Source organism: Phaethon aethereus, assembly GCF_964289735.1.
Source record: "Phaethon aethereus genome assembly, chromosome: 2".
Classification (NCBI taxonomy): domain Eukaryota; kingdom Metazoa; phylum Chordata; class Aves; order Phaethontiformes; family Phaethontidae; genus Phaethon; species Phaethon aethereus.
In genome coordinates, this window is record NC_138582.1 from 91,829,276 (window position 1) to 91,845,284 (window position 16,009).

A 16,009-nucleotide genomic window follows, 5' to 3' on the forward strand; every position below is an offset into this window, starting at 1 on the left:
GCAGAACATAGTAGCGTAAAGAGCAACATCATCTTTTTCTGACTTTGGTGAAGCCCAGGGGCAGAATGAGCAGTTTCTATAGCATGTCTTTGTGGAATGTGCTAGCATGGAGTTGAAAAATTGGTTGCAGTGACACCCAGGCCCTTTGCAGTCTTCATATGAATGGGCTTTTTTATACCTAATGGCACTGGAGAGTGAGGGGAGTGCTTCCCTGCTTCCCTGTGGTGATAACTACAACCATTTGCATTTCACAACCAGCACCAGCTCCTAATTATAAGTGATTTACAGTAGATAGGGATTATGCTGTTCATTGCTGAGTACTGCCTACTGGCTCTTTTCTATTAATTGAATGTGTGTGCTAAAACTTACCTATCTTTCAAAGGGCATTTTTTTAATACAATGTAGGTACTTTGCATATTGACGTATCAGATAATTATTGAGCAAAATTTAGCAGAGGTGTCAAAATTGATGCAGTGCAGCAGAAAACTTCTCTCCTTTATACTCTAATAACATGCAACAATCAAGGTGAAAGAAGAAGAAAAAGAAAAATGAGGCAGAAGTTACAGTGATAGAAATATACACAGCAAGAAGAAACATGAAAATCAGTAAGAGGGGAAGGAAATCAGCAGAAAGCAGTAGCCTGAGAGATGTTAGCTTGCAATAAATGTAATTTTATGGTGCTAATATCTTGGGTATCTCCTAGAATTTAGGGGCATGGGTTGAGTCTGCATCTTTTTGACAGGGTGATTTTTTTTTTTCCCATCATGCAATAGAGATGCTAAATCTGATTTTCACTCTGAGCTTCAGGGAAGATGCAATTAGACTGCATATATATGACTTGTCACTTGCTTGTCAATTTTTCTTGACGGTTAAAAATAAAATCTTTAGACACTTGATATTACAATGAAAACCTTCCATTTTCTCCTCTACGCGAGTGAAGATTTCTCTTTATAAACAAACTGAGCCCTAACTCTGTTAGATGAAAGGCCCTTTGATCTTCCATTAAAGGAAACCTTCACAATATCATTATGAAAATGCATTATGAAAAATTCACACACACGTCCCTTTCTGACCCACAAATCTTCCTGACTTGTGGTTACATTAGACAGCAAGCTGCTGAACATCAGAAGACAATAAAGCAAAATATGAAGCAGGTATCTGCCCTAGTTGTAAGACTGCCTATTTGTTCATGACCTGTGTACTGGTAGAGATACATTTCATCAGTCCAACCTTTATAAAAAAGCTTTGCTGTGACATGACACTAAGAAAATACAAAAATACACCAATATATGTTTGGCTATATTTGAATATGCATCCATGCAAAGTTAATACATTCCTGAGTAACACTCCACTGTCCAGATGTTGTAAAAAAAAGTTTTGCATTCTGCTTGTGTTTGATCTGAACAGAAATATTATGAACTGCCGCATACTGAAAAAAAAAATGCTGCAACTGGCACTGCTGTATTGTACATCAGATCGTTTTAAATTGCTAGTTGAGTTTTTTTGCTATAGTAAACCCTCAGAGGCATAATGAAGTTCATCAGTCACTGGAACTGTCTCCCTGCTGTGATTTGATTTACTAAAGTATCCCAGATGAAAATGATCTGCAAACAAATGTAAGGCTTAATTTTGTTTGTATATTTTACTGACAACATATTTGCATGTGTTAGATTCTCTCTTTCACCCTCCCCTTCTTCATGTTATGTACAAGGAGAGTCTGGAATCTACATAGCTACATTTTAACTTCCCACTTTGTCAATTTCTCAAGGTTTGAAAGGGATTAAGTCCTGAAATCTGACACATACGTACCAGTAATTTCATTAAATAAATGTAAAAATAAGTTTGATGTTGTCTGCTTAATTCTTACTAGGTTATGATCCATAAGTCAGAATCACCACCAATTCAACATAATTAACAGTCCGTGATCAAAAAAGACTGGATTATACAAACTGAGAAACAGAAGTGACAGTCTGGCTTATTAAAATCATCCTTCTAGACCAGGGTTAATGGTATAATTAGGATATACTTTAACTGCATTGACCTTGTGTGTATTTTCTTTTGGATATGAAGAAATAAAATTAACATTTCATTAAGAAGCTGTTCTCTGGTTGTTGGGTTTTTTTTGTGAGTTTAATTTTCCTCTGTACAAATGACTGAATACACATAGTTTTACAAGGACTTGTATTTTCTTATATTCTTATATTCTTTCTATTTTGAAGAAGTCCTCAATATTACAGCTCTTGTAACCTTAGAAAAAGTCCAGAATAATTCTTTTTGTTATTTCTTCCAGATACTGTACCACAGCTTGAATTTGGGAACTCTTACAAAATAAAGATAGTGATTACAATATGCCAAGGCATTAAAATGTGCTCAGACAGTGAGATATTTTAAGTCCATTCATAATATGAAGCATGAGTGAAAGCATAATTGAAGGGAAAAAAAAGGACGAACGGACAATTCATGCCTAAAGCTAGTTGCTTACTTATATATCTTGCTGAATAAAAGCCTGAAACATACTATTAGATCTGGCTGGAACAGCTAATCTATGGAAAATCCTGATACTTTATTTCAAATAGGAATGCAAAATCTAGGTTTACTGCAAAATGGAAATACCAAAGTATTGCAGCTGAGAGATACAGAAATGAGCTACAAAATATCTGAAAAATAATGGAATTCACAAAATAGCAACATAATATCATATAAAAACCTGAATGAATGAAAGTTAAAATGAAATGTTTACCATATCAAATACTTACTTTGTCAAAATATAAGAGAGTCAGACAGGTTTGTATAAACTTGTTTCCATCATACATTTCAGCTAAGTCAACAAATTCACATGTACTAGTTAGATTTGGACAAAACAACACAGTTTGCTGGAGCTGTCCCATCAAGTCAGCACTGCCTATTGTGTTCCTTCTCACACGTTCTACTCAAGCTGATGGTAACATTACAATGCTGCATAAAGAAACTAGGTTAAGTGACACTACAGCTGACTTCATGCAGCTGAAATTGTGGTACTGTTAGTCAAGCAACAGTAAAGAATAAAAACTAAATCAACACCTGAAAAACTAGTGAGGTGTGTCTACGCAAGTCCTACCAAAAAAAGTTAGCGTCTTGTGTGAGTATCTTTGAATCTCATTTAGTTGTTTTCATAGGAATTTAATGTGGAAAAAGAAAAACTTTTAGTGCAAATAATGTGTATTTGCCATAGTTTTGTTTAGGAAGGTAGGCTACATTAAAATTCTCATTTTAGAATAAGACCAGTCTACTTTGTTGTGGATATTATATCCCCTCCCCCTTTTTTTTTACTTGCAAAGAAGAAAAAAAAATACAGTTACAAGATAGCGAGCAGGTTAGTTTAATTTAAACCTTTGTCATAATCACATGTTTCAACCAGAGTCTGCTATTCCCTCCTTCTTCCGTGCAAGATCTTTCTCAGAAGTTGAGACGCTGCACAGGCACTGGGAATTCTGCGCAGCTGAAGGGACACGACACGCAGCTGCTCCTAAGGCAGAGCAGGGAACAGAAGTTTTTCTTCAGCCTCTGCATTCCCCTCAGTTCTGTAGTGGCAGTAAACTCTGCCAGTCATTCTCCTGGCCCCGTATCTATCTGCTTGCACACCTACTCAGCTGTATCGTTATTCTTGCCTGGACACAAGGGACAGCAGTAACTGCCTTGTCTCCATCAACGTGGCCTGCAAGACAACCAAGGGAGCACACTGGGCTTCCTAAGGCTCTGTCCTGGGTTGTACATCAGCGCACATTCGGGCTTGAAACAAGAGCGAAATAATGCAATTGCGTTCTTGCTTTAGCAACATCAGAGACATATTTCCTTCGAAACCTCTGTAATTTATGCAAGAATTTTCTCTTCATGAGAGATGAAACCAAGTCACAGCATTTGGACCGGAGGGGTAGCACCCTCTCCCCCAAACCGGAGAGTTCTGCTTTTAAAATTGGATTCAGTTTAGCAGAAAAAGCAAAAGATTAGATTGAAAATCTGAATCCATATTTAGACTCTGAGCTCCTCCAGAGCTTGTTAGCATTCATTCTCACATCTAGATACCATCAAGCAGGGATGAGCATGTTAGCTTTAATGAATTACAGCAAATCGTTATGTGATATGTACCGTTGAATAATGAATCACTCTTCCATGCCAACTTGGTTTTGGGGGGCAGTCTTTTTAAATGTGAAGTGAAAGGCAGAAATGCACCTGAGCTGTCAAATTTTATATCAGAAATTATTTGGAGCAGTTGAGATATCAAACCATAAAAAGAGGTTTTTATAACGGGAAAGCCAATTCAGCCTTAAAATAAACTTCCTATCTTTCAGGACACAGACTTCACATTTCTCACTAAAAACAAAGCTTTGATGATTCTCAGAGGTATGTAAATTCTGCAGGAATTCATTTATTCAGTGACAATGCTCCACCTTCTAAATCAAACCTCCAAAGTGTCATTATCCAGTAGCTCAGAACTAGCTCTTTGTGTGAATATATAAAGACTCTGAAGCCTGGGCTGAAAACAAAAGGCAACCCCATTTACTAACTGTTTGATGTCTAATCTTAGGAAATGGTTTAAGAACATAGAAATTAAAAGGAAAGCATTCTCCTAACCCCTGTCTCTGTATTTGCAGGTACTCTGTAGATCGACACACTGATATGGACAGAGTATTCAACATCAATTCAGGAAACGGTTCGATATTTACTTCAAAACCCCTTGACCGGGAAACACTGCTATGGCACAACATTACAGTAATAGCAGCAGAGATCAGTAAGTCAAACCTAAATACCACTGCTGTCCCTGATGTAATGAATTTAGCCTTCTAGCTGAGCGTGTGGAAAGCATGGCTGGACAGATGTCAGGTTATATGGATAGTCTACTCAATACTAATGAAGAAGCGGAAACTCTGCAAGTGGTGGTCTGCAGTTTGTGTTTAATAGAGACGCAGTTCATGAAGAGGTAACTTAGCTGAGCAGGGAGGAAAAGTAACAATTCTGTGTTTTCTAAGCAGTAATAGCCATTTTTAATTCTGAATGTGATTGTTGAATTCTGAAATTGGCATGCAGCAAGCAAGATGGTTTAAAGCCAAGCTGCATTCCACGGCTGAATTCAGTCTGATCCAGACTGAATATAGCACAGGCTGGATGTTTTCAAGCAAGCCTAAGGTGGCTGTGCTGAGCTAGGTGCCCAGATCTTAATCAGTTTTAAAGATTCCCATTTTTAAGTTCTTTCACATCTTTTGAAATTACGAACTATAGTTACAAATCAGTCTGCTGCTTAGTTTAGGATTGTTCAGAAGTAATCTTGTGATAATACTAGTCATGTTGATTTTAGGAGCTGAAATGCCAGGGATCTAGATACGGGTATGTATGTGAGGTGGCCTTAATAAACAATACTTTTTATTTTATTACATTAACTATAAGCATGTGACAAGCTCAAATATGAGGGAATGCAATTATTAACTTTTGCAGAGTCACACTGTCTGTGGTTGTGAAGCATGGTGGAATGGTAGATAGATCTGACATAAGCACCAGTTCTATGACCGTCACGAAGTCTTCGTGCAACTGGGAGGCTGGGAGGCTAAAGGGCTTTTTTTTTTTTTTTTAAAGCATAATCTGAGACAATACAAGCTCTACTTTCTTATGTTGTGTGTACGTATATATGGCTCAAGCAGCTGCTGAACAGTGAGAAGAGTGTAAATAAAGAATACTTGACTCTAGCTTTCTTTATTCTGTGTCTTTTTAAAACTGAAAAGTGATGTGAAACAATACTGTTGAGGCAAGCACAGGGCGTTATGTAAGAGAGTAGCGGGCTAGAGCCTACAAGAATGACATTTCTTAATAGTTTTCTCCCTCTCTTGAAAGTTTGCACCTTTTAATGTGAGGTATGTTGCTTTGGCATATCAAATACTGACTTCTGTCTGACTGCTAGTCAGGTGTTTGTGTTTCTATTAAGTCTTTGAAGGACTGCTCTAGGGTCAAGAGCTGTACACTACAGCCTGAGCTCCTGGGTAGAGGAGGATGGGAAAAATAAACACCTAAAAAAGGAAAGAAGAGCAAGAACATTTAGGAAGCACACTTGCATTGATCCCAGCGCAGATGAAATAATATATAGTATAGAAAATTGTATACTGTCTGAAAATCAACTTAGCATCTATATGAAATACTCATTTAATTCCTTGCCTCCTCCCCTAAGGACAGACCTTCTACTGGGCCAAACCCTCTCAACTAAACCTTTTGTGTCTGACACAGGCTTCTGTCTTAATTACCATTCCTTTTCAGTCTGAATCCTTCCAGGCTGCAACAACCTACTTCCCAGGCTGTGCTTTACTGACCCTAGTCCAAATTTGGCTTAACTGGGGTAGGTAACTTCCAAAGGAAATTTTCTTGGTTGAAATGCAGCTACTGTTTAAACAAGCCTTGGTCTGACCCAGGCTACCTCGCTAGTTTTAATCTCAGGAAACTAGACTGGAAAACACCACTGTTTAATGCTCCTAGCTAAACCTAATTTCTGGCAAGGCTAGGTAAAGTCCCATTCCACTAAATTCCAGCTAATCGCTGAATGCACTCAGTGACATACCATCACATCAAACTCCAGGTATATTTCACTGAAGTAATCTAAATTAAATATCCAGTCAAGTTACAGGCAGGATGCACATTCAGATGGATGGGTGTTCCCTTTGATATAAAACAAGAGGAAAAAAAAAGATCATAAAAAAAAGTCATGAAGAGAAACACCTTTCAGTGATGACTGTTCTTGATTTTATTTTGCAGTAGAAAAAAAAATGAAAATACGGAAGTTGTTTTGCCTTTACTTGTCTAGAATTGTCCGTAAGTATAGGTAGCTCCATTTTTTAATGTTGTTCTTTTCCACCAGTATGAGCTGCAGTTGCTCAGCAGCCCAGAGAATCATGTTGTGAATGTTGCAAACAAATAGTTGGTGAAACACTGGGTCAGTACATCTGCCATATTCAGAAAGCAAACTGGCAATAAAACTCAGTACACAGGGCTACTGATTCGCAGCTGCAGAATTACAGCTGATTTACTGGAGGTAATTCCCAGAGTAACTTTAAATATTCTTTACTTAACACTTAAGGGTAAGTCAAATATAGGCAGGACTTTGAGGCTGTATTCAGAAAAAAAAACCCCAAAACTTTAACAGCTGGCTGTTGCTGGCTCAACAGAAAACTTATGACCATAGAGATGAATAGATTTATGCAGCATGTTGAGTCTATAGAGATTTTTTTGGAAATGGAGTCCGGCAGTAGTTAAAATAATGCAACCAAATTAAGCTACACCAATTAATTTGCAAAAATAATTTGAAAGATGAGCAAAAAAGAGACTTAAATATATCTCTCTCTCTCTCTCAACTTACATTTCCAGTAAATTAGAAAAAAGGCTCATGTCCATGGAGGATAGAGTTTTTATGAAGATTCTATTTTTTGCAGTATCATTTTAAATTGCGAGAATCTTAAGCACTTAGAAGTAAAATGAAAATATGTAGTTCATGGTTTAAAAAGCAGGAAGGAAAACAACTGTAATTCTTGAGAGGAGGAGAAACACATTTGCCAATATATTTGAATGTATTTGTTAGAAAGGTATGCCCTTATAAAATAGTCTTGCCAATAGTCCTGTGACTTCAAATGAGTACCTTTGATTTCTGCCTATTATAAAAATTCAACATTTGTATTGATGTATTTTAGCATAGAATTCAGTCTGGTTTATATTATACATAAACTGTTATTTTATACATTGAATTAATTTAGCCCAATGGTTCATATTAGAAAGTTTCTACGTAATGGAATCATATTAACTTCAATGGGACTATGGAGCTTTAAAGCACAATATTTTGTCCAAATGACTGAGCTCTGTAATACAAATATACAGTGCCAATTTTGGAGAAGGCATTTTCAAATTTATAAAAGCATGATAAACACAGTAATAGGACTTTTATTAAAGCTTAACTCAACAAGCTACTGTAATGAAAAACCATATAGAGTCTTAGGTCTGCTATATTTTATTGCACTAGTTTTTTTTCCACTTGAATCATAGCTTAAAATGCATTAATAGCCTATATTAACATGGGTAGAAAATTAACGTAGCAAAACTCGGTGTGAACCCTCATGAAAGGGAGGGGGAAGGTATTTATTTTGAATGAAACTAATTCAGTCAATCATCACACTCATTCCCTCACAGATCTCACTCTCTCCCATTCCCACACCCACGTACTCCCGGGCCCTGAGATAGGTATGTCTGGGTGACCTGGCCTGGAACAGGTTTTTGTGCGATATGGAGCGCAAAGGACACAGATCAAGTCCTGGCAATGTCTCTGGGCTTCCTTTCGATTGGTGATGACAAATTCGTTTGGGGGTAGGTCTTGTACCTTTTAGGAGTCAATGGTTGTTATGATGTGATCTTTTTGCCTAGAATCTTGCTTATTTCACCCCTCATGGCTGCTAGGCAAGGTTGCTGGCTGTTGCCTTTCTCCTTTATTTTGTGTATCTTCATGAATAAAGCCTGTCTCCCCCCAACAGGAAAAGGAAGGGTCCAACAGGACCAATAGTCCAACAGGAAGAGGAATGGTCTATACAACGTGGTGCATTTCCAGATATTTTCATTTTTATCTAGAAAGATGACAATATTTTCATAAGTATTTTATGCTCAGGAATATCCTTGTCAAATTCAATCTCTTGGCACTGTACTGTCTTTACAGGGAAAAAAAAAATATTTACATATGGGAATCTGCAGATGCTATATAGTACTTATGTTCTTCAGCTGATACATTCTAGTGTTAACTCTAGAATATCAGCCAAATCAATTCACAACAGATTAGAAAATATCTGTGATCACAGCTGCAGTTACTATTTATATAACATAATGATAATCATGGTAGCTTAAGGAACTGTGTCACGAGATTTGTAGGGGACAGAATATTATGCATAACAGGTGAAGAGCCAAAAAAAAAAAAACAATCCCATCTTCGCAACTCTCTAGTCTTCCTGTTTCAGACTTAAGGAAGGGAATATGTTCCAGAAACTTTGTTGCCACCAAACTGTATCAGTTAGGCTGATAAATAGATTTCATGTAATACTAGTATTATATATTTTTATATATATATGTATATGTATATGTGTGTGTGTGTGTATATATATATATATATAAAAACCCCACATACATTCATAATCATACTTGGCGTGCTCCAAAGGAATTTGTAAATCCAGGGCTCTTACTCAATCTTAACTGTGTAGCTTGCACAGAATCAGAGTCACGATAACAAAGCATGATTTTGTGGAAATCACCCCATAACGCATTCCCCAGAAATAAGCAGAATATAAGTGGAGGGTTGTAAGTCAGAAGAATTAAGGCAATGAGACCCTAAATCTGTCCTTTTCTTCTCCTGCACTGAGTCAGTAGCTGGGCTAAATACAATCTCTATTCTTTCTGCTTTTGTCATTTCAGACAACCCAAAACAAAGCAGCCGTGTACCAGTGTTCATTAAGGTTTTGGATGTAAATGACAACGCTCCGGAGTTTGCCATGTTTTATGAGACCTTCGTCTGTGAAAATGCAAAGGCAGAACAGGTGTGTTGCCTTGCTTGTACACAGAAAATATTCCAAATTAATTGAGTTTTGCTACTACTCTTGCTTCACCTCACCAAGAGGTATACTTTGCATTGCATCAAACTGTCGGTTTTGCAAAATTAAACTGAACAGTGGCTGCACAGTGTCTGATTACACTTAGTATTCTTGTAGATAATGTGACAGTATGTTTTACACTGTTGTTTTCTGTACTGCACCTTGTTATCCCTGATTCATTTTCATTCTGTGATTCTCTGCTTTATTCAGGCACTTTCACTGCCTCCTTCAAAAACACTTTCAGGTCTGTAACTGTTACAAGTCCTGGTTGTGATATAACTTTTTCCCGACAGATAACTCTCACTCTACCAGTCCTATTACTAAATGGTTCAGAGCAGCAGATAATTTGGAAGATTCAGACAAACAATTCCTGTGGCATGAGATTTGGGTAGATAAATATACAGTCAACTTGGACCTTTTGTATCTATTACTTGCCACATGCAGAGGTTTCCTACTTATCTGGAGTGTCATCAACCTAAGCCTGCGCTTGAATTCAGCATGGTTTTCCTGCCAACTTTCAAATTCACTATGTTACTGGCTGATGATAGAGAATACAATAGCGTAGTGATCCTAAACAGGACCAACAGCACATGGATCACTTTTCTTAAGCTTGCCATAGCAGCATCAGCTGCCTTAGAGCAGCAGAAGAAAATGAATACAATAAGAATGCTTTACAATCCTAGAGTACATAAATAAGTGTAAGGTCTACTGACTTGGAAGATGATTTTGTTCTTATTGTTTCAGCTGATACAAACATTAAGTGCTGTTGATAAAGATGACTCTTACAGTGGACATCAGTTTTCATTCTCCTTAGCTCCTGAGGCAGCCAGCAGCTCAAACTTTACACTACAGGACAACAGAGGTGAATTTCTAGGAAGACTTTTCTCTATTATCTCATCCTTGCTTTCAGTCTTCAGATGAAGATTTAACACATGCTTTGTGTTTCCAGACAACACAGCAGGGATTTTCACACGAAAAAACAGATATAACCGGCATGAAATGAGTACATACTTCTTGCCAGTAGTAATATCAGACAATGACTACCCTATCCAGAGCAGCACTGAAACGGTGACTATTCGAGTATGTGCTTGTGACCATCGAGGAAAGATGCTGTCCTGTAATGCAGAAGCCTTGATTCATCCTACTGGTCTTAGCACTGGGGCTCTTATTGCCATTCTTCTGTGTATCATTATATTACTCGGTAAGTAGCTCAGACGCTTGTTGTTCCTTTCATGCTTATTTTGCATTGCTACAGGTGATTATACCAAGGCTAGGACAAGAGCAAAGCAAAGACAACCTTTTCTTATCCTGCATTTATATTATTGTATTTCTTCCTCTGAGGGCTGCTACAGATGTGGTGTATAGCACAGATCTTATCTAATTTTACTTTTCTAAAAGTTAGCAATGCCCAAGCAAGAGGAGACAGCTGGGCTACACCCCTGGTCAAGGGAAAGAGACAGGTACCTCTAGAGAGATATTCATCCCATCCCCTTATTGGTATCTGAGGTGGACCACACTAATCACCCTCTGCAGGTGTCCATCTCTCTTCACCATAGAAGGAGGACAGATAACTTAGTTTTAAACAATTAACTTCCTGTGTCTAAACTGAGGAGAAACAGGTCTCAGTGCTTCTGTTCTGCTGGAAAAGGATGCAGAAATGAGGTGGCTAGTAAAGCACTCTCTCAAAAGCTGCAGGATCCTCCCTTTCAGGAACCTGTGAATATGAAGAGGTTGGATACTGAGTGTGGAGGAAGTACAGAGCTCTGGCTAGAACACTTACAGGTGGTCAATGTTTATTTTTTTAATTAAAATAAAGACAGTTTGCAACATCTCTCACATTCACTCAGGTTCCACCCATCTTTTACAGCAGGGATGATCAGTCCCTCGGCCATTAGACATAGTCTATTCATCTGGGCAGAACTGTACAACACAGACAGTTCTCAGGGAGATGTTATTAGTCACCTTTAGAATCTGGCCAGGAAAGAAGGGAGTCAGACCAATTTTATAGCAGTAGGGTCAAGCAGGGGATAAAAATGTTTCCTCAGTGTTTTCACTTCTTTCTACCATAATCATATCTTCCTTGGACATGTTCATCACCACTGCAGAATCATCCTGATCTTTATTTTTAAGAAAATTTCCCTCTCCAGTGATGAGTCAAAGACCATGTTGTGATTCTCGGACTTTAACAATATAATCACATCTTGCCCAAATAAACGCTATCCCATTTTCAGAAAAGACTCCCACAATAAGCATCTTACCCTTAATTTGCCATTAAATTCGTTTTTCAAAACATGGTATCATGGCCTCTAAGGGCTGAGCTGACTTTGTATCAAGTTCCTTACCAGAAAAAGAAATCTAATGCTGCAGATAGTCTTGCACTTGTTAGTACAATTGTGCTCATTAATATCAATCTGACATTAAACGATTTCCTGTTTTATGTCAATCGAAAATAATTGATTCTGTGTGCTAAGCAGCACTTTGTGTCAATTACTGCTCACGCCACCATGCACCATAAGCAGATTTTCAATTAACTCAGCTATATAATTTTCTATTTTCAGGCTGGTTGCAGGGTTTGCATGTGCAACCACTACTGAGTGAAAAACAATACTCTGGGCAGACCTGAACCACAACTTAAAGTTTAGCAGCAACAAAAAGTGTCTGTAAATTACTAAGCTTATCTGCAGTTTCAGTAAGTCTAGTGGCTTATCAGGAGGCCTCAGGTACTGCTAAACACTGACATGCAAATAAAGGTGATATACTTCAATATATAACTTCTAAGGGGTTTTTTTGCCTGCAGGTTCAGCATGAAATAAGAAAAAACAAGTATCAGAGATGTGACACAATTATCAAAGTCTTATCCTTGCATATTCTGTGTAACATCTTTATTGTTAATGAGATAGCTCAGCAACCCTTCCATGTGAAAACTATCACTCCTATGCTTTCTCAGATCATTCTACTGGTCGCTATTCCAGAAGCCTATTAAAGAATCGACACTGTGTTTTTCCAAGTTCTCCAAAACTTTCTCCAGCTATCTCTGTTCTCTCACCTAGACCTTTCCCCAGTCCTCCCACATAGTGTCACAGGTTTATGCTCTTAAGGAAGATAATTCTCTCTTATTGCATTTGGGCACAGCAGCACAAAGCATCATCACACAGATTAGGACCCTTACATGACATCATAAGTAAATCCTCGTCATTAGGGTGAGAGCCTGAAGCTTTCACCATCTGAACTAGCCCTCCTAATTCCTTCAGTTTCACCACCTCATTTAGTTCCTTTCAACTCATATTAACAGGTGTTCTCCCTTCCTCACCCTATTCCTATGGTAAAGACACAACAGGAATTAGAGCATTTTCCTTCTTTATCCTGTCTTCTTGGCTTCCTTCTGCAGCCAGTGGAGAGAAACAGTACAAGACTCTTCTGTAACATGCTTAAGCACACCTACAGAGAGCGTCTTGCTCTAAGCAATCCTGCAGGGCAGCCCATCATTTAAAAAAAAAAAACAAAAACAAAAACACAACCCCCCCCCCCCAACAAAACCAAACAGCAGCATTTTTTGTGTCAAAGGAAGCTAAGAAAAAGGAGTTTCAATGGGCTAAAATTTTGTTTTGGAGGTGTCTTTAGTCCTTGGCATTGCCCTTAACCAGGTTACAAATGAGGAAGGAACTGCCAAAAAAAAAAAAAAAGTTACTGTACTTTGACTCACACACCACTTTAGAAACATAGCTGACATAAAAGATAATTTTGATCCACCTTATCATCTCATATCAATTAGTTTAGGCATTTTCTGATTTGCTTTGCTATGAAAGAACTATAAAGACAGTAAGGTGTGTCTTTTCTTGGAGTTTGCACAGCAGGCCTGAAACACGTGGCACTGTGGACCTCAGACTACCAAAGCAACAGTGATAGCAGTAATACATCCCTGCTCCTTGCTGCTGCTCATTTGCAGATATTCAACCATTTACTGTCTTAAGGGGGTATCCAGCTAAGAAGTCTGAAATTAGCTTCTAAAGGAAATAAAGTATTGAACATACCCCCTTCCACCCTCTATGCCTATTTCTCCAAAAGTACCAGCAATCATTATTGAACAAAAATATTTAGATTTGGATCAGGGCCTTGGAAAGAGTTCCTGCCCTCCAAATAAATACATACATACACACAGAGACACACTTTAGAAAGAAAGGCACAAAATATCTGTTTGAGAAATCTCATGTCTTTGGCAGATTAAAAAATACCATTACCATATCTCATCAGTCTAAGACTTAAGCCATATACTTTTTTAAGGTGATTGTACATTGTAAAAACATGCCAGGGAAGTTAATAAAACTTGGACTTTGTGCTGGCTGAAAATCTGCTCCATATTCTAAGTTTTTTTCCAGAGAAGGATAGATTTACTTATCTTGAAATGCAGCTTTGCTAACCTTTTATCATAGCCCAGTAGATACTAGCCTTGTCCATAGCACAAGTTGCATCTCATCCCAGGGGTTCAAGGTAAATAACATCTGATGTTACTTATTTTGGAGAAAGTGTTTCTTCCTTCCCAACTCTCATGAAACTAGTTTTGTTCTCAAGGCAACACAATTGCTATATGACTCAGGGTAAAAACATACCGACTGACAAAAAGACACTCCACTTGGCTTCTTACAAGCTTGATGTCCCCTTTCTTCTGGTGCACATCCATGCCGTTTCCCCTCCCAAGGTACTCACAGGCAGGGCAAGCACAGTCTGTCTGAAAACTTGATGTGCGCGTTTTCGGTTTTGCAAAACATCTTTTAAAACTTCAAATCCGAGCAGAGACACAGCATGCCTTCTGGGTTTTAATGGAGTTTGGGATTAACCTTTCCCTTCTCTTCCCTGTGATTTTTGTTTCCAGTTACAGTGGTGCTGTTTGCAGCACTGAGACGGCAGCGGAAAAAAGAGCCTTTGATTATTTCCAAAGAAGACATCAGAGACAACATTGTCAGTTATAATGATGAAGGTGGAGGAGAGGAAGATACCCAGGCGTTTGATATCGGCACGCTGAGGAATCCCGAAGCCATAGACGATAATAAATTACGCAGAGACATTGTGCCGGAAACGCTTTTTATGCCACGGCGGACTGCAACAGCACGAGACAACACAGATGTCAGAGATTTCATTAACCAAAGGTTAAAGGAAAATGATACAGATCCAACGGCACCCCCATATGACTCGTTAGCAACCTACGCGTACGAAGGTAATGGTTCTGTGGCTGAGTCCCTCAGCTCCTTGGAGTCGGTGACTACAGATGGAGATCAGGACTACGATTACCTCAGTGACTGGGGGCCTCGGTTTAAAAAGCTGGCAGATATGTATGGCGCAATGGACAGTGACAAAGACTCTTAATATGTTGCCTTTTTTTTTTTTTGTTTCTCTTCTTCGTTTTCAGAAACAGCATTGAGATATGTGAAGTGGCTATTTCTTTCTATTTCTCCACAGCTGTGTGAAAGAGTTCTCTGTTCCACCTGTTCAAATTGCTTAATGACTGCAGTCTGTGTGGATCAGCCATCAGAAAACTTTTTCTAGTATGAGCTTCCAAGAGGCAAAATTCTTATTTTTTAGTGCATCCAGTTTACCAAGCCAGTCTTACTGGCACGGCAGTAGTGGACGGGTAAAAAAAGATCAGAGGGGGAGCAATATTTTTACTTGTTCTGCTTATATTGTAAATTGGAGTATATTACTGTTTAAGCTCACTTGCTCTTTTTACTTGTATTCAGACTATTCAGCTCAGAAGACTGCTCTGTCGATTGTGTATTGCACATCCCAACGTAATGAGGTATCCTAGTTTACCCTATGTATTATAGTCAAAATTAGTGGTGATGGAATGAAGGTTTATCACACAAGTAAGCTGAGAAAAAACACCAAACATGCGTTTCACTCATGAGGAGGGTAGAAAGGCCTAATGGCCGTTTAAACCTAAGTGTTTTTCTAGAACTCGCCATTGCCCCCAATGCACTGAATCATACTAACACACACATATATATAGTCCATTGACTGCTATGTATATATTCTTCTGACCTAGCATTGCTGGAGAGATGTGTGTGCGTGCATGTGTGTGCAGTCAGTAGCCCCAGTATCTAATTCTTAGACGGTTTCCCAATTCTAACCCAGACTTGCCTTGTGATACGGGGAACGCCATCTTATCCAGCTCCAGTTTAGCTCACAACGTGGAGGAAGGAGCAGATCATAACTGTACTTTTCTTTGTACTTCTTTGGTTGGCCTCCACCTGCACATCAGTTCAGTGATAGCTACTGCACTGGGGAGGCGGGAGTCAGGCTTTCCACATCCATCTACTTCTGCCTGTTCTCACGCGCAGGAGGGGAGCAGTAGCCTCAAGGTGACTGCCAGCCACTGGGGCAAA

General features: G+C 38.6%; 1 protein-coding gene across 1 annotated transcript in view; it reads left to right on the top strand.

The window, feature by feature from the left end:
* Nucleotides 1–15,536, top strand: part of LOC309417779 (cadherin-6) — a gene marked incomplete at its 5' end in the record, with an annotated part of 48,452 nt that extends 32,916 nt beyond the window's left edge. The window contains 5 exons of the mRNA XM_082015326.1: nucleotides 4,632–4,768; nucleotides 9,457–9,578; nucleotides 10,377–10,494; nucleotides 10,582–10,833; nucleotides 14,503–15,536. Coding sequence (XP_081871452.1) covers nucleotides 4,632–4,768; nucleotides 9,457–9,578; nucleotides 10,377–10,494; nucleotides 10,582–10,833; nucleotides 14,503–14,993 — 1,120 coding nt within the window. The 3' untranslated portion in view covers nucleotides 14,994–15,536. The remainder of the gene's footprint in view (nucleotides 1–4,631; nucleotides 4,769–9,456; nucleotides 9,579–10,376; nucleotides 10,495–10,581; nucleotides 10,834–14,502) is intronic.
* Nucleotides 15,537–16,009: the final 473 nt, after the last annotated feature.